Source organism: Juglans microcarpa x Juglans regia, chromosome 4S (genome assembly GCF_004785595.1).
Source record: "Juglans microcarpa x Juglans regia isolate MS1-56 chromosome 4S, Jm3101_v1.0, whole genome shotgun sequence".
NCBI classification, from domain to species: domain Eukaryota; kingdom Viridiplantae; phylum Streptophyta; class Magnoliopsida; order Fagales; family Juglandaceae; genus Juglans; species Juglans microcarpa x Juglans regia.
The window spans coordinates 7090937-7110061 of record NC_054601.1 but is presented as its reverse complement, the minus strand read 5'-3'; the positions used below and the strand labels follow the sequence as shown (position 1 = coordinate 7110061).

At 34.3% G+C, this 19125-nt stretch overlaps 1 protein-coding gene and 1 long non-coding RNA gene across 2 annotated transcripts; both read left to right on the top strand.

Annotated features, from left to right (window-relative positions):
* The first annotated feature begins 5551 nt into the window (after positions 1-5551).
* On the top strand, positions 5552-9368 carry LOC121263256. The gene is made up of 2 exons (XR_005940229.1): positions 5552-5721; positions 9291-9368. It is a non-coding gene; the product is annotated as an uncharacterized LOC121263256 (long non-coding RNA).
* Positions 9369-15130: 5762 nt separating this feature from the next.
* LOC121263012 (GDSL esterase/lipase EXL3-like) lies at positions 15131-18801 on the top strand. Its single transcript, XM_041165770.1, has 5 exons — positions 15131-15452; positions 17234-17364; positions 17451-17684; positions 18033-18288; positions 18463-18801. Exons 1-5 carry the CDS (start codon positions 15191-15193, stop codon positions 18651-18653), a joined length of 1074 nt encoding a protein of 357 aa, XP_041021704.1. The 5' UTR covers positions 15131-15190; the 3' UTR covers positions 18654-18801.
* The last annotated feature ends 324 nt before the right edge of the window (positions 18802-19125 follow it).

Here is a 19125-nt window from a genome sequence, read left to right as displayed (position 1 = left end):
AAAGTTTAAGATTTTAATATTTGAATAACTTGGCTAGTATTGGAATTCAACAAATTTTACATTATATTGGGAGAATTGTATAATCAGGTCTAACAATGTTTCTTCACAAGAACAGGTCATTGGTTTACTCTTTGAGAGTATTTAGGTAAACTTAAAAAATAAGCATGTCTATTAAATGGGATTTATGGTGTGGGTCAACAAGAATTTGTTTTAATTGAAGTGAGGTTTGGCTTGTCGTTATTGGGAATTTTTAAACAATGTTGGTGTTTTCTTCTTTATATCATATGGAAATTAGTCCTCGCGTGTATACTTAATTATCTGGCTTCAAAAAACTAACTGGGTAGCACTAAACTTATATATTTGGTGGTGTAGAAGAAAAAAAAAATGGCATGAAGATATCATTTGCTGGAATTTTGGGCTTCGGTGGTAATTTCCCCCATTCATTCCCCTGTTTTTGGATAGGCTATATACTTGCGTATCATATAGCCTCAAATGTAGTGCTTGAAAATGTAGTGTATATCATATACTTGGATATCATATCATACTTGCATATACTTGGACAGGTCATCCATTTTCTGCTTAGGTGTGTGCATTATTATGTAGTTTTCATATCATATATAGGGCTGAAAATTTTCTCCACCCTGCAGATGGTTAAGTTGTGACCATTGTTAAACCAAAATATGTGAGTTTGGTTTAGGGTTGATATGTTTTCCTCCTGGAGCTCATCCCTCAAAACTGTTATGTTTGTACATTGATAAACACAGAAGGGTCTTCATTCTTGAGCCTAGAGCATTTAACTGGAAAAATTCATGCCACTGCCTGATGCATCTTCTGTTTTCTGTGAAATATGGATGATATAACATATGTTTTAATGAATTATTGGAGGCTTTTGCTTAGTTTAGTTTGTACATGCAATGAGTGGCATAAGTTTAGTTTGAACATGCAATAACTGGCATGAATTATTGTCTGCTTTAGTTTGTACATGCAATGGCTGTCATAAGTTTAGTTTTTGGTTGATTCTTTGTAATTTGCAAGTAGACTTCAATAATTACTTCAAGCACATCAATAATTGTTTGAAGCATGTGTATTTTGCAGATAGACATAAGCTCTCAAATGTTGATATCAGTCAAATGGAATTTTTTGATGCACCAATGAGCCTGCTGGATACTACATATATGGATTCACTCCCAGGTTTAAATTAATGTATAGCCATGTTGACAACAATTCCAATGAGACGCACATATTTTTCATGTGTTAATTAGTGGCAGTAGACGTTTTTAGGAATTTAAGCAATTATATGACAATTAGAAACTTACTATAATGTATGATGTGAAAGTAAATGAAATGTTCACATTCAAGTTTATTTGTATGAAAACTGGATGGCAATGTACATGTAAATTATTGGTAAAATATATGGCATTTGATTATATTAAATCTAAAACAAAAGTCCTCAAATACAGGTTTGGCAGAGTACAAAAATGAGAGGAATCTCAAAGATATATTAATTTGCTATTGGGAAAGCTTCAATTATTCCTTGGTTGTGTACGTTACTACTCTTTAGAGTTCTTTCTTCTTGATCTGCTTTATTTTTTCTTGAGTTAGTGCAGTGTAATTCAGCCTAATCTAATTAGATCTTGTTACCACCAAGATGTTAAGAAATTAATAAACATTGTAAAGTATTGCAAAAATTAGTTGTAAAGGTCATTTTTGTGTCTAACTTTCTTTAATTCCATGATTTATATAAAGAATTATCGATATGCATGGAATGAGAACTTCATCTTAAATTTAACCTTATCTTAAATTTCTAAATAGACTTGAAGTACTGCTATATGCTAATATATGCTATTTCCCCAGCTCTTATTATATATAATATTGCTCCAAGCTTGTAATTTATTTTTGGCAAATTCATGAATCACATGGCCTGCTGATCATCATCATGGCAAAGAATCAATATTTTAAACATTTATTCCATGATTGGTGGAGAATCAATATGCCAAGATGATATACAGGGGAATTGTGAGAGGTTATTTCAATTAATTGCATATATCAATTGATTTGCAAACGTACCTGGGTTCAAAACATGAGCTTTCAAATAACGTTGATGCATGCATTCCAAAAATCCATAAATTTGCTCTCAACTATTGTTTGAAGCCAGCGTTTGGAAAACCCATTGATCTAATTCTGCGAGTGGGTTCTTTTCATTTATTCAGCGCATATCCAACCCACACAGCTGTAAATTTTAGCAAGCGGTGATATTTGACATTTCCTACGCCACATCAGCTCACCACATGTAGAATATTTGAGATTGCGGCGTGGTAATCAAATTCACCGCATGTAGAATCAAAACAAATTGCGGGGATCTCGCTCTTTCACCGTATGTAAAATCCCCTCATGCGGCGTCCATTAATTCACCGCAAATGGAAACAAAGCTTCTTACTGCCAGCCCCAAAATCGCCGTATATTGAATTTTACAGCCCCGCAAAATCGCTGTAACCGACCCCAAATTTGCGATGCCTCATCATAATTGCCCTTCTCCCAAATTGGCAAGGAGAGTTTGCTGCGAGAGTAGTAGGCCGAGTTAGCTACAGCAATTGCGGCCGCCCATGATTTCTCACCGAAATTCTTCTGAGCAGACGTTTTACTTTCGACCGATTAGCGAAGAGTGATTTTCGCAGTTTCTAAAAATTTGCTGCGAGAAAACAGAGGAAATGCGGGGATCTCGCTCCCTGCGAGAAGGGAAATTTCCTGTAGTGTATGTGTTGTTTGTAGAAACTAGCCCATGGCCTTATTTTGTTATTGTCGATTAGGGGTGCCTCACACTATATGTACTGGAGGGAGTTTATTTTAAGAGTTATTCTATAAATTCTTGTAAACACCGGCTACTGTGGAGGAAGGATTGCCTCGAACAATCCAATATATCAATACCATCTTATTACTCAGTTTGTCCCAATCTTCTCTCATTTTATATTTCTTTCTTTAATTTCTGTTTGTTACTTTGCATGCATTACATCCAACTTCATAATGCTACGGGTATCTCAGATGATTTAAATTTATCTGAGAATTGTAGTGAGTTAAGATGTTTGAGTGAGTTTTGTGTAAGAGTGTGGGTCTCATTGAGATTTGTTTGGATGTATGAAGTAAGTTGAGATATATTTAAATTTTTATGAGAAGTTGAAATGATAGTGGGTCTTATCAATGATTGGTTTGTTGTTGTAATGATGAAATAATTATTTTATTTATATGTTTTAGTAATAAAATACAAATATATGTCGTTTCAATGAACAATGAATGAACAATGTTGAGTTAAAATGAGAAAATGAGGTTATTTCAGATAATGAAAATTGTATGAGTTTGGATGGAGAGTAAATCCTCCTGTACGAAACTATCTTGAATTATCTAAGATAGTCTTACCATCCAAACGCAATGTAGTCTTTATCGATACCCGACATGCATGCACTTGTCATCATGATATTCTATTTTTCTTTGATCTGCTTTAGTAATACTCTTAATTACTCAGGCAAAAAAAAAAAAACACCATGACTTATTATTACCTTCAAGAAAAGCTTATCAAGATCATCATGTCCATATATATATATATATATATATATATATATATATATATTATCTGTCACAATATAAATATATATGTATATATAATATAATATATATATATATATATATATATATATATATTATATCTGTCACAATATAATTTCAAGCATTCACGTTATCGCACAATAGTACTGGCCGGTTTCAACCGTCCAACGCTTGATGGCTATGCATCTGTACATATTGCCAAAATCTAGTAGGCTGTGGTCATCAAACTTATATGTGCATGGGATCCATATATATAATGTCGTAGCTAGAACTAGAAGGATATCGTTGCACTACAGGGATTGAAAATGGTTCTCTTCCATCTGCTACACATCGAACATATTTTCGGATTCATAAGTTATAACAAAATGAGTGTTGCTACATAGACACCGCGTACTTATATTTATGTTTAAGAAGATGACAATACCACAATTTTATTGATTAGCACTTACTTATGATGGAGGAGTACGTACATTATACAAAGAGGAGCAATGGGATTACAAAAATCCCAAAACCAAGCTCCTATAAAAAAACTATTATTCTTAATAAAACCTAGATACAATTGAGAACAAAAGAAAATAAAATTAATAACGCAACGTGGGAGTTCCTGAACGATCTAAATAAAAGATATTAATAATGTGTTTAGGTAATTCATAAATGGAGGAAAAACTTATATATATCTACAAGAAAAACGGGTTTTTGTTATCAATTTATTGCAACCAAAAGACTTTTTGCAACCAATTTTAATTGCAAATAATCATTTCGCTGGAATTAACTGGTTGCAAATAAGTAATTTTCTTATAGTAATTACCATATTATCAATTGCACTGAAGGAAGCAAGCTGGCCGGTTATCTCCTAAGGCATTGCCTTCTCTATATAGATGAAATATATCAACTTGGAAAGTACTTTTAAAATGAAGAATGTCATCCCAAATATTGAAATAAGACCAATGGGGCATTGTGGCAGTAAATTATTCTTGAAGCAATTAACAATATTAAGAAGAAAGTACTCTACAATAAGATCAATAATATTCAGTTGATAACTAAGATAAAACCCAACTCCAGAGCAAAAAGTTCAGCATAAGTATTAGTACCAATACCCATAAAGGAGGAAAAACCAATAATAAAAGAATCGGCCTCAGGGAAAAGAAAAACTCCACCATAGCCGGCATGAACAAGGGTTGCCTAGTAAAATCACTGTTCATGTGTGCAAATACCTGTGTTTTTATTATTTTGTTTGCAAAATAACGAACTGATCAAATTGTGAAACAAATCACTGTCTCGATGAGAAAATGCAATTAGCCAAAAGAAAAAAGATTAAAAAAAGAAGTCGCATGCGATGAAAGATCGATGTGAGAATTGCTTCGCATTAGACAAACTGGGACATCGCATTACCCTTCGGTTCTTTTTTTTTTCTCCTCGGTACAGTCATACGGTGATACAGGTTTTGATTTCAGGGAGTTTGAAAATGCAGAAATTGGGGCCTTCGAATTCAACTACGTACCTTTTTATTTTGTTTTTTTTTCTATTGTGTAAAACGAAATGAAAAGGAGGCGGGGGTTGTTTATGATAGAATGTTATTTTATAGGTTATTTTATAAAAATATCTCTCATTTAAAATATAATTATATAAAAATTATAAAAAATGGTTATAAGTATATCATTTTCTTATTAAAAAATGGAAGGCCATGGGAAAGGTTTTGGTACGAATTACGAGCTAGGTCCTTGATTCTGGCCTTTGGTCTTACTTCATAGATTTATACGGATGACCCGTTGGGAGCATAAAGTAGTTGATAGAATCCTCAATAGCCGTGGAGTGGCCGTCTAAGACCCTGAATTGGCAAACATGTCAACCTTTTCTTTCAATTATTTTTTGTCAGCATAACCCAGTACGCTAGCTGCTGCGGCTAGCTTTGAGAGAGAGCTGCATGGCATTAACTCTTAAGAAAAATTCTTAATGCAGTCATGTTAGTGTAGTCACCACGCACTAATTAGACGTGGCCTGCCAGCTAAATGAAACGGTTCCTTTAGAAAGACAGATGTTTGGTGCGTACTAAGTGCATAGAAAACTGAAAGAGAAGAAAGTTTGCGAATAGAACTATTAATGTAGCATCAAACTCATATATAAGTTTTGAAAATTAATATTTGCTTCTCTTGACTCATGGTTTTGGACTCAGGAACGATGTGGTTCTTACTCAGTCAAGAGTGGGTATAAAGTATTGCAGTTGGAAGTTTCTCAGAATTTAGGTGAGGGGTCAAGAAGTGGAAAGAGTTTGAAGTTTTGAAAGTGTTTATGGCAGTTGAAGATTCCCAAGAAAATGAAAATTTTTGCCTAGAGGGCATGCCAAGAAAACTTGCCTACTTTTCAGAATTTGAGACGAAGAAGGATTAAGGATGATGATAAATGTGTTTTTCTACAATTTGTGCTCTGAAGATGCAGCCCATGCTTTATTTTTCTGTCCTGTTATTCATGATATATTCCTGCAGTATTTACCTCCTTTGAGGAGTTTACAACATACTTGATCTTTTTGGGATTTGGCGCTTCATGTTAGAGATAAGGGTGGTGCTGAAATGCTTGCAACATTTTTGTTATTTGATGGGCTTTGTGGTATTGTAGGAACCAGTTTATATATGAGCAAGTGGTGCATCAATGTTCAGCTGTGGTTAATAATGCCCTCTCCATGTGGTCGGCTTACAAATAGGTGCAAGTTTTTTATGGTTTTGGTAAGGAAGTAATAAAAGTGCTTAGTTGGTCTCCTCCCCCGTTGGATTTTCTGAAATTAAATGTGGATAGTGCTATTTTCCCTTATCTACACAAGGCAGGTATTGGGATTATCCTTCGGATGATAAAGTGTGGCGCGCTCGATCCCCACGTGTTATTTTTATGGAGTTCGTGACACCGGAATGATGACCACACGGATCACGCACCCCAAAGACCAGTGCTCAAAGTGTGTACAACATACATTAAATGTACAGTAATTTTCGCAGCGGAGAAAATAAAAGGGTCTTTCTTTATTAAGTACCAGAATTGTTCATAAAACAGTAAAATAACTTTACAAATATTTTACAGTCTTCCGTCAGATAATTTAAAGAAAGCAAATAACATAAGGGAAACAAGTCCCAAAATGCTGAACAACATAACAACGACTTAAGCTTCTGGCAGAGTCGGTCCTTCAGGTTCATACTCGGGCTCTGCATCAAACTCTATGGCACCATAAAACGGAACCGTAGGGTAAACACCACTATGAGATTATGACATCTCAATAAGTAATTAACCAAAATAACATCCAAGATATTTAAAACACATTTATACAAACACGTGTTCCCATGCGGACAAAATAACAACTTACATTCCTTTCCCAAAAATATCATTTTTATTCTTACACCCAAAAATCTCATTTTTTGTCCCAATCATATTTATTAAGAATTTACGCATGCACCACGGTCTCCCCTATGGACCGTCCGCATACCCTGGCTCTCTTCGTCACATCACGGGTAACGTCCGTGCATGAGACTTCGTAACGAGCAATGCTCAGTTCCGCGCCCAGCGCGTACATGGCCAAGCATCCTCTAACCTCGCCAGCCAAAGGTCACGGAATCGGTACGAGAGCGTTATCGTCTCGTCCGTTCCCGTCGTCGCCTTGCGACAACTCAGAGGACGTCACGTCAGTCTGTTACGCTCCCGAGTGACCAGAGGAGCTCCACCGAGATAATGCCCCATCTCGGCTTGGGGTCGTGATACACACGCACCCACGCCATTACTGACAATAGTCTCAATTTCAACAGACAACATGACATCACAGCACAGCACAATTTATTATAAACGATAAATATGCATTGCAGCAGTTTATTGGAATAAATATTAAATATTTTATTTATAAAAATAAACCTCCATTTACAATTATACAGTTTCACAAATACACGCGTATTCCCGATCATCACTCCGGCCCAAGGCCCAAATCCAACAACTCCAATTTAAACATACCCAACACTACAATGGCTCAAGGCCCAATTTCCAACAAAACCAACAGTTCAATAATTTACAATGAACAACAGTTATAACGTCAATTTAAATCACTTGAATTTTTCGATGGAAAATTACATACACACGATGCTCATGGCGGCGGCTCAACGGAACAGTGCCCAAAAATTGAGTTTTTATTACACCGCAACAACAACCCAACAGATAAATTTTCTCTCTCAATTAAAAAAAAACCAAGTACAACAGAAATTCAAAGCTCTCGGATTAAAACACCCAAATTCATGAATCACCCGAATCAACCAAACCCACAATTTCAGATATGAAATTCACGAATTCAAACCAACAACACTCGGGTTCAACCAAAACTCACAAATTAATTCACAATTTAGAAAGAGGTGAAATGGCTTGAAAGAGGATGAGTATTTTTCAAAATAATCTGAGGGAATCCGTGGACTAAATATAGACTAGCAATGGCGGTGTTGAAGAGCTATGTGTCGCTCGGGTAGAGAAAGATGAAAACGACATCAAGCCGTGGGGGACAGAGATGAAATCGCGCGGACATGTGGAGCGGCGGTGACGACAGCTCATTCGGAGTCCATGCTTAACGCCACCGAGATGCTATGGAAGAGTGAGGTGGTGGCGTGGGGATCGGAAGCTCGACAGCAAGGTTTTCGGAGTCACTACCGAAAGACACGGAGTGAAAGAAGCAAGGTGGAGGTGGCGGTTCGCGGCTGGCTTGCGGATTGAAGTCTCGAAGTGGCGTCGGCAGCAACTACGTGGAGAGTAAGCTGCAGGTAGAAGAAGGAAGAAGAAGAAATAAGAAGAAGAAGAAGAAGAAGGAAGGGAGTCGAGCGGCACAAGGGAGAAATAAGATGGAGCCCTAGCTCCATCAAAAACGGCGTCGTTTCTAATTGCAGGGGCTGGGTTCTCACGGGCTGGGTCGGTCCTCGGCTAGGCTCCATGCTGGGCTGGGCTGGATCTCGGGTCACCAACACACACACACACCCATGGCCCACAGAGAAAAAAAAACATATACACACACAGCCCAAATAATAAAACAAGCAAATAATAAGCCTAAAAATAAACACAAGTCCAAAAATAAAAACAATACAAATAATCAAAATAACATACTCTAAAATAAATTTAAAATAAAATACCAAAACAAATAACATATTTAATTAACACATTAAAATAACAAAATAACACCTCAAAATAATAAGGATTAAAAGTTCAAGTGAAACTAGAGATCTCACATAAAGGCTATGTGGTTGCTGCTTGTAGTAAGTTAGAAGGTGATGTTGCTTCTTCGGAATTTATTGAGGCAAGTGCCATGTTGAGGGGTTTACAATTTTTTGCCCAATGAGGTGTTCAAAAATTGGTGTTGGAAACAGATTGCTTGATTCTTGTAAATGCTTTGAACTACCAAATTGAGTTTTTAACAGATCTTGCATTTCTCTTTCATGACATTCGACGTATGTTGAGAGGTTTTCAATAGGCTCAGATTCTACATGTGAACAGGCTAGGCAATGCAGCAGCGCACCAATTAGCAAGGAATGCATGGAATGTTGAGGATATTGTAATGTCGTGGGGTTCTTGTCCTTCTTTTGTATCACAAGCTGTATGGCTTGATAGAAGCAATATCTTGTAAGGACTTTCTATTTTGGAATGAATGATTCATTGGTTATTAAAAAAAAAAAAAAAAAACTCATATATAGGTTATATTCAAATCCAGTTCATTCCAGTCGCTCAATTCATCAAAAGAAATCTATAGAACAACAAGAATATAACAACAATAGGAAAAATCACTAAATAATGGTCATATGAAATATAACATAAAAGTTTCACATCACAAATCTACAGTGAATTCACAGACAAAAAAACCCTAACACCATTAACACAAGGACCAAACGGAGCGAATGAGATCTCTCTCTTTCAAGGACAACTTTTCCAAACCTCCAATCCCTAACAAGATCAGCAAATTGAAGTGTTTATTTTCGAGTTCAAAAAACTTCAGCCTGATAGGTATTGTCGAACTTGTCGTACATGAAGCAAGTGATGATGTTGGTTTTACCGACAGGCTGGTCACCCAAGAACACGAGCTAAGTGTTAATTGCTATTTCAGCTTCAAATTTCGTTTGATATCCTGGAATTAGTGTTGGCATCGAGATCTGCAATTGAAATCAATTTAGAGCTAAGAATAATTTGTAAGGGATCGAGAAGATGAAACACTTCTTTTTTTTAGAGTTATCCCTTGTTACTGAGAGAGAGGGGAATCGATATCTGTGTTTGCAAAGCTTGCTTCTTCTTCTTCTTCTTGTATTTTTTTTTTTTTACTGAAGCTAACGGCACCGCGCCACATCAAATTAGTACACCTTGCCTTCGTAAACTCGACTATACGTAGTGGGACTCTCATTCTAATACGTTATGATTACTCAGAATGTATGATTATGTACTATCACTTGTTTTTAAGTGCCACGTTAACTTATACTATGTTTGGATGCTAAGATGATTTCATGCGATTTGTGTTGATCAATGAATAGTAATATTTTGTGAGTCTCATTGAGATGTATTTGAATGTAAATAGCTTGAGGTATGTGTTTGAATATATGAAATAGGTTTAGATGACTTAACTTTTTTATGAAAAATTAAAAAAGTAGTAAGTCGCATCAATTATTGGTTAAGATGAGTTGAAATCACTTTAAGGTTTTACTATAAAAAAATAAATCAATTATCTTTTGAAGCCCACAAGCCGGGCTTAAATAGCTAACAAAGAATAGAAACATTGTAATTAAGGCCAAACAACAGAATAAGAAATAAGATAACTATGACTAAAATGGAGACTAAGAATCCGAAATAAAAGCGTTACTCAAGATAAATATTACCATAAAAGAAAATTAACTAAAAATGAAAGAGTTGACTAAAATTTATGTTTTGGAGGAAAAAATTGCTGATTTTAGAGTGGACAAGGGGCCCATCAAGTGAAGCATGGTAACCACGACGTTCGCGCCAAAGAGAACTTTTCGGATTAGGGTTATATGCACGATTCTGACACTTGTAGCCGAAGTTATAGTTAAAATACGGATGTCGCCACTTATCCTCGCCTATCCAACCAAGAGATAAGTCTCATCGTCCAACTGAGGGATGAGTCTCCTCACCCAACCGAGAGATAAGTCTCTTTGTCTAAGTCTTTTTCTCTTCCCGCCTACCTAAGTCTCATTGCCCAAATTTGTCACTCCTCGTCCAAATCTTTATCTCTTCCTGCCTACTTTGCGCTAGTCTACCTTCTTTAAGTAGTCCAATATTTTTAACGTCGCATCTATCAGTTGAGCCTCATCAGTCTCGGATTCGGACTCGAATCCCCCTACATTAGCTAGTTGGCTTTGTTTGGTTCCATTCTTCCCCACACATTTCCTACAATGCAACAACAATCTTCACTTTGGTAAGAAGAAACGTATTCTTGCTAGGACTCGCTCGAGGAAGTTGCACAATTTGAGCTAAACCCTATCGTCCAAAGGCTACACTTGGAAATAACATAGTGCCCAAACGAGCAGTGTTTTTGGCTTCTTTGGAATTGGCCTTACATCTTAGCTTCAAAATATGATTTCATTTAGGCGATTTAATTTGAATTAGTCCTAAATCAAGTAGACTTTTATGCATTTTTTCGATCGCATAATTGATCTAATTGGCTGATTGAGATTGATTCTAATCGATTTAGACTGAATTAAGTTGTCAACTCCAACCTATTCAAAACTATATTTATTTTTTAAATTGTGTTTTAGAGAGAGAGTCATTACTTTTGCTAGGCTCGTCCATAGAGAATTATGGGAGAAATGGAACACGTGATCATGACACAACAGATAATCTAAACAATTTATATATTGCAAAACAAGTTTATGATGAATTAGTTAATAGTTTTGTGATTTTACTTCTAATCATTTCCCTATTTTCAGTTATTTTAAAGTGTATTTCCTGCCACTGTTCGATCAATAACCGATAGACTAGTACTGGGCTTTTAGTTCCATAAAAAATATTATAGTATTTGAGTTAATGATCATGCATTTATGTTCGAGACTTCGAGTATTAAAACGAAATGCTCCATCGCTTTAATTCATCAATTTATTAAAATGATGCATTTATGTTCCGTCACTTTAATTCATTGCACTGATCAAATGCATGGTACTTTAAATATTACACATATTTATATATTAATATTTTATATAGAAAATTTTATAACTTACAAGTTGACAATAAAATATTTATTTGATATAATCTGATTTGAAAGAGGGATTTAAAAACTTGAATTTTACAAATTAAGTCTTATATAGTAATATGAATGAGCTGGTGTTCTGTAGACTGGCTTGTAAATATGATAACTCATATATCACTTCGGTAAAAAACAATAGTGAAGTGATGACTCATTGGTATGATAATTCCATTTATCTCCCTGCATATAGATTAATAATCCTAACGGAAGCTCCCGTCCAACCAATTATTGATCGGTGCACCGAGCATTTGCATTTATTTCGTTTCAGCTGTCGGTTGGGAGTTTTGTGCATTTTAGTCACCATATAGAAATTATTATCCTTCTCAGGTTACGTCTTTTCTTATTTACGCACTAAATTCCAAACTGCATTTTGATTAGTTGGCTCCAAATCAGATTAGCAGGAAAAATATATATATATTTAATTTTTTTAGTCATCATGATATTGGATCCACTCTTCTATTAGCATGGACATGAATTAGATTTTACTCGTCTTCTTTATTTTTAAAATAACCCCCCACCCAAATCATTCTTAAGACCGCTAAGTCCTTTCAAATGAGTTCTACAATAGAAGCTTTCAACGTACACTTAGGGACAAATCTTTCACTCCTCGAGAAGTGAAAATCTGTGATTAGATAGTCTTGAAGACTGATGCGACTGGAAGAAGTGGCATTTAGAATTGTGAGTCAGAATTTCTTGCTCTATTATTGCAAAAAAGTGTTTTTTCTTGATTCGTCTTTTTTAAGTAGCCAGCCAACTTGGACAATATTAATTTATGCACATGGCGTTTCATCATTTTTTTACAAATTACTATTATTGTTTTTTTTCCCTATTATTATCATTTTTTTAAGCGTTCAATTCATTAATTGCATGCAATATGAGCTGTTAATTTCATAGCCTTGTCCGTTGTCATGGTTTTAATTATAACATGACACTATTACATTAAGAGAAGTGCCTCGTGAGTCGTGGCAAATTACAATTAAGTCCATTAATTAAATAAAGTCCATTAATTACAGTGTTAGACTTGATAATAAAATTAAATGTTATAATATATACAAACAATATCTATATATCTATATATAAATATAGGTACAGATTAGGAGTGTAAATTTAAATAGAAAAATTGGCTCGGATCGGACCGAACCGGACTGGTTTTAAACTGGTCCAGTCCAGAACCGACTCCTATATTATGAAAACCGGCCGGATCCGGTCCAGTTTCGGTTCCGTGGTTTCCGGGACCGGATCAGACCGAACCGGACCGGTTGGAAAAAATATATTTATATAAATTAATTTTATATATTATATAAAATATTTATATATATAAGTTTTATATATAATATATAATTATATATTAAATTTTGTAACAGTGTTAGACCGAACCATCGATAAAGTGGAAAAGCTCTTAGCCAGGAGATATGGAATAATTTGAGCACGCCAAATGAGGTAATTGTCGAAGTTGAGTTTGACGGAGACAATATGAGTGAAATTATTGGGAAGATGGAAGTTGTTTGGGAGAGAAGTATCTTTTTCAGAAGAAGAACCATCACCGGCCATGGTTAAAAAAAAAAAGAAAAAAGGAAAAGGAAGGAGACGTTAGTCACTTGTTGGCTCTTGATACCATGATAGACTTTTGAAAGAAATGTATTTTTGAATTCTCATTGATATTTAAAACAGATGAATACAAGGTGACATATATAGATACAAAAGGAATCTTTCGTAGACATTTTACAAACAGAAATTGTGCACTGCAAATACATTGCATTACAACACAGTTTGTTGAATTCCTTTGTCAAGACTGTTACAACAGTATCTAGAAGACACGCACCAACCTAGCTAGGTGATTTCTGAAGATTCTGAAGCTGTGGCTAATGTGTTGGAGTCTTGTGATGTGGAGGCCAACGTGGATGGCTCAATATGACATATCATACTTTTATTTATTTATTTTTAACACATGAATAAATGATAACGGGTCTTCGTCACCCATGAATTATGAGTAATATTTTGTACATATATCAAGCACATCAATTTTGGAACAAAATTTTTATAAAAAAATAAACAATATTATGAAAAAAATATAAACCTAGATAAGATCTATTATTATTATTTACATACCTAAAGCCTGTACGTAGAATTACTTATGGAATATTTTAATATATGGACCATTAATTACAAATTGAATGGTTTCGAAAATAAAAAAATAATGGCATATATACATGTAAATTTCGGAAATTAATACGATCGAGGAAGCTTCAGCAATTATTTATTTATTTATTTATTTTAATTGTCTACCCATACATGCACGAGCCACGAGTACTAGTTTCGGTGCATTTATTTTATATTGTCCTCTGTCAAGAGTGATGAGTGATGAGCATGTGCTTTTCGTTTGGGAAATTTGTAGAGATTTTATGATATATGGATGGTGAGATGCGTCGACATGTTAATGTACTTCACAATCCAAGCCATACATTCATATTAGCATTAACGCGTTATGTACAGCTTGTACCTACTTGTGAGTCAGAATTTCTTGCTCTATTATTGCAAAAAAGTGTTTTTTCTTGATTCGTCTTTTTTAAGTAGCCAGCCAACTTGGACAATATTAATTTATGCACATGGGGTTTCATCATTTTTTTACAAATTACTATTATTGTTTTTTTTCCCTATTATTATCATTTTTTTAAGCGTTCAATTCATTAATTGCATGCAATATGAGCTGTTAATTTCATAGCCTTGTCCGTTGTGATGGTTTTAATTATAACATGACGCTATTACATTAAGAGAAGTGCCTCGTGAGTCGTGGCAAATTACAATTAAGTCCATTAATTAAATAAAGTCCATTAATTACAGTGTTAGACTTGATAATAAAATTAAATGTTATAACATATACAAACAATATCTATATATCTATATATAAATATAGATACAGATTAGGAGTGTAAATTTAAATAGAAAAATCGGCTCGGATCGGACCGAATCGGACTGGTTTTAAACTGGTCCAGTCCAGAACCGACTCCTATATTATGAAAACCGGCCGGATCCAGTCCAGTTTCGGTTCCGTGGTTTCCGGGACCGGACCAGACCGAACCGGACCGGTTGGAAAAAATATATTTATATAAATTAATTTTATATATTATATAAAATATTTATATATATAAGTTTTATATATAATATATAATTATATATTATATAAAATATTTATATATATAAGTTTTACAATTAAGTTTTCTTTTCATGTTCGCAAAAGGTTCTTTTTGCTTACGATGAAGATCGTTAGGAGTCAAAAAACTGTTTAAGTGAGAACTAACACAAGTTGAGAGCAAGCAAGCAAAGAAGAAACTGCACTTTCTCTTCTTTAAAATGTCTTCTTCTTCTTTTTCTGTATTATTTACTCTGATTTTTTTTTCTGTTCTTTTCTGCAATTCCAAGGCTGTCATACAGCTGCCACCGAATGAAACCATTCCAGCAGTTATAGCGTTTGGTGATTCAATCGTGGATACGGGCAACAACAATTACCTGAGCACTCTTGTCAAGTGCAATTTCCCTCCCTATGGGCAGGATTTTAAAGGAAAAGTTCCCACAGGCAGATTCGGCAATGGAAAGGTTCCCTCAGACTTGATAGGTACGTACGTAGGTCTCACTCTCTCTCTCTCTCTCTCTCTCTCTCTCTCTCCGTTTCTGGTACTCTTGTTCCCCTTTTGCATGCTATGTTTTGTATCTGTAGCATGTTATTGTTTGAATTGCTATATCTGAAGGGTAAAAATGTCGAGATAGTTCTTCAAGAGAAAATTACACTGATTGGAACTTTATTAGTTACACATAACCAACAAATGAAGGAGAATCACTTTTTTGCATGTGCATTCATGCATGGGAGATAGGTCAATACTTTGTCTCTCCTTCTCAACCTACGGGAATTGCATGCGTTAGCCTTTTTAGAGGTGTTATATTAATCCTCCTCCGATCCCGGCAGTTGTTAGATGCAACGCAGACAATTTTTTTTTTTTATGTTTAGAAGAATTAATGATGCTTATGAAAGGAGATTATATTATATATATTTGCAGTACAAGTCTTAATTAAGATTGTATTTAATAATATTACTCTTAAGGAAGATCAAAGTTTTGACGTACATATAGAAGGAAAATGATTTACGAAGATCTAGACCGTACAAACTTCGTAAAATCTAAGCTCCTTTTATTCATAAAAACAATCCAAATAATAATATTTTTTATGTAACCTGACGTGGAAACCTATTACATAAACATGATATATTTAGCATATATAATATTAGCTTTTCTTAACAGTTGATTACTATTTATTATTTTATTATTACTTTTTACTTAATGATTAAAAAAATATTTTTTATTGATGTTGTGAATTTTTTAATTTTTTTTAAATATTTATAATGATAAAAAAAATACTTGAAAAAAAAGAAAAGAAAAATAAAAAAATAAAATGCACTGTTCAAAACATCTTTTGGGACAATTTTTCGGTAGCGCCTGTAGTGCCTCTCATATATTATATATTGGCCAGCGAGCAAAATACATAGCACAACAAAATTAACCTAGCTAGCTAGCTAGGATATATATGCTCTACAAAACTCATTAATTATAGTATTAATATTATTTTCAATCCTCAATGTTTATCATCGCTAGCTAGTTATATATTTTGATGTAACATATTTTAAATAAATTCATCAGTACGTGTCAACTGAGTCGTATAAATTCCGTGTCCAGCGAAGCCTCCATGAAACTAAAATCATACTCTGTTGCCATGACCCCACAAACCAATTAATGGTTGGATTCCAAAGATTTTATCAAAAAAGAAAGAAAGAAAGAAAAAAAGAAAATGAAGGCACGCACTTAAGTTGATCGATCGTGGCTGGCAATTAAGTGGATGGGGATCGTACCTATCATGGGTGGTTCTGCCCATTTATAAATTTATTGTCCCAACGGAATGACGTTGACATTTAACACATACTAAGAAAATGCAGATTCCGTCATGTCCTAAGTACTTATCTCTTATCCCTTTTGATTCTTATCTCTTATTCTTATTAATTCATAAAATATTTCATTTCATCTCATCTCATCTTATTATTATAATTTAATTATTAAATTTTTACATAAAATATAATAAAAAAATTCAATTTTTCTAAATCTCAATTCAATTTTTTTAAATTTCAAAACAATAATAATATTAAAAATTAATATTCTAACAATACTTTTTTTAACTTTTATTTTTCATCTAAAATAATCTCATCTCATCTCTAAATCTAAATAGGTCATTTATCTTTTTTTTTAACCTCCAGTCATTTAGTTTTCAATCAATAGAATAAATTTTAACCAGACGAATAAATTTGAATAAAGTTCACTAATTAATTAATTATTGTTTCATGCACCTTTTCAGCGGAGGAATTGGGAATAAAAGAGCTTGTGCCAGCATACTTGGATCCACATCTTCAACCTCAAGACTTGATGACAGGAGTATGTTTCGCTTCAGGTGGCTCAGGATATGATCCCTTGACACCCAAAATAGTGGTACTTTTCTCTTTTTGGGTCCATATATATAATTTCATCTATATTCATGAATCATGCATGCTAACTTTTGATTGCAACAAAAACAGTCAGTACTATCAATGTCCGATCAGTTAGAAATGTTCAAAGAATACAAAGCGAAGCTTAGAGGAATTATTGGTGAAGAGAGGACAAACTTCATCTTGTCAAAAAGTCTATTTCTGGTGGTAGCGGGAAGCGATGACATTGCCAATTCATATTTCGTTACTCATGCACGGGAATTGGAGTACGATGTCCCTTCCTACACGGACCTTATGCTCGACCAGGCTACCACTTTCGTTAAGGTAGCAATAATTCCATCTAGATCTGTACGTATATATATATATATATATATATATGTAATTATCTGTCTAATTTTTAATGGGTTAAATTATATATTTGTCACACTTAAATTACAAGCAGCTAGGTGGCTTCATATTATATATCTTTTCAGACATTGTCTATTTTCCTCATATGTTCATGATTGGCAAAATTAAATTTCATTTTGTTTTATGTTAAGTGGAGAAAACCGGCCGGTTGAATATGATCGGCGAAAAGATTTCTCTTATAAGAGCAATAAATATTCTTTTCTAATGTGATATCAAATGGGTTAAGATCAATAGAATTGATAAATTCTATACAATATTTTGAAGGAAATATATGAAAAAGGAGCACGAAGGATTGGAGTACTGAGTGCACCGCCGATTGGATGTGTGCCGTCACAAAGAACTCTGGCCGGAGGAATACTGAGACAGTGTTCGGAAAAGTACAACCAAGCAGCAAAACTGTTCAACATTAAACTGTCGGCAACTCTGGATTCCCTTAACAGAAACCTATCCAACAGCAAGTTGGTTTATATTGATGTTTACAGCCCTCTACTCGATCTCATTGAAAACCCTAAAAAATATGGTAAACAAAGATTATTTTTCGTTCATGACCTAGCTAAAAAATATGCTCTTGTTTCTGGCTTTAATCACGTCCACGCATGCATGCATGCATGCTACCCTCTTAATTTGTCATATTTTTTCTCACTTTTTATTTAATTATATATTGATTACTCCATTTCAATATATAATTTTGCAGGTTTTGAGATTGCGAATAAAGGATGCTGTGGTACAGGGAATATAGAGGTATCTATACTATGTAACCCAGCGTCTGCCACCTGTACAGATGCATCTAATTATATTTTTTGGGATAGTTATCATCCCACGGAAGCAGCATATAGAACCCTTATTCCTATGGTCCTCCAAAAGTACCTCAGTAGCTTCTTCTGATCGGATGGCAACCCAGGCATTGCAGATCAGCTTATTCAAGTTGAAATATTCCCCCAGCCTATTCTGATTGGTCCGTTAATTTCCTTCCATCAACTGTAATATTTTATTTATAGAATAAATTGAAGATCAACTCATGATCTGATGATCTTCTGCATGCGTTGCCTCGGCCTATCAAAGACTCATCTGATGATCAGAAAGAATAATTTCCTGTATATTGTATTTGTATCCAAAAGTACGTTTGACGCGCATGGTAATTTCGACCAAAAGAAATTGTATGTTCTCAAAGTATATAACGGAAGGTGTCTGCAAATTAAGATGCATGAAGGCTAAATATATATATGGCATTACGAGTAATTATCCACAATCGGGATTTTAATTAACAATATTTAATTTATTTTTAACTTGCCTGGGATTTTTAATTATGTAAATTTTAAATTGTTTTTTAAAGAAATTTCATAATTAATACCTTTAA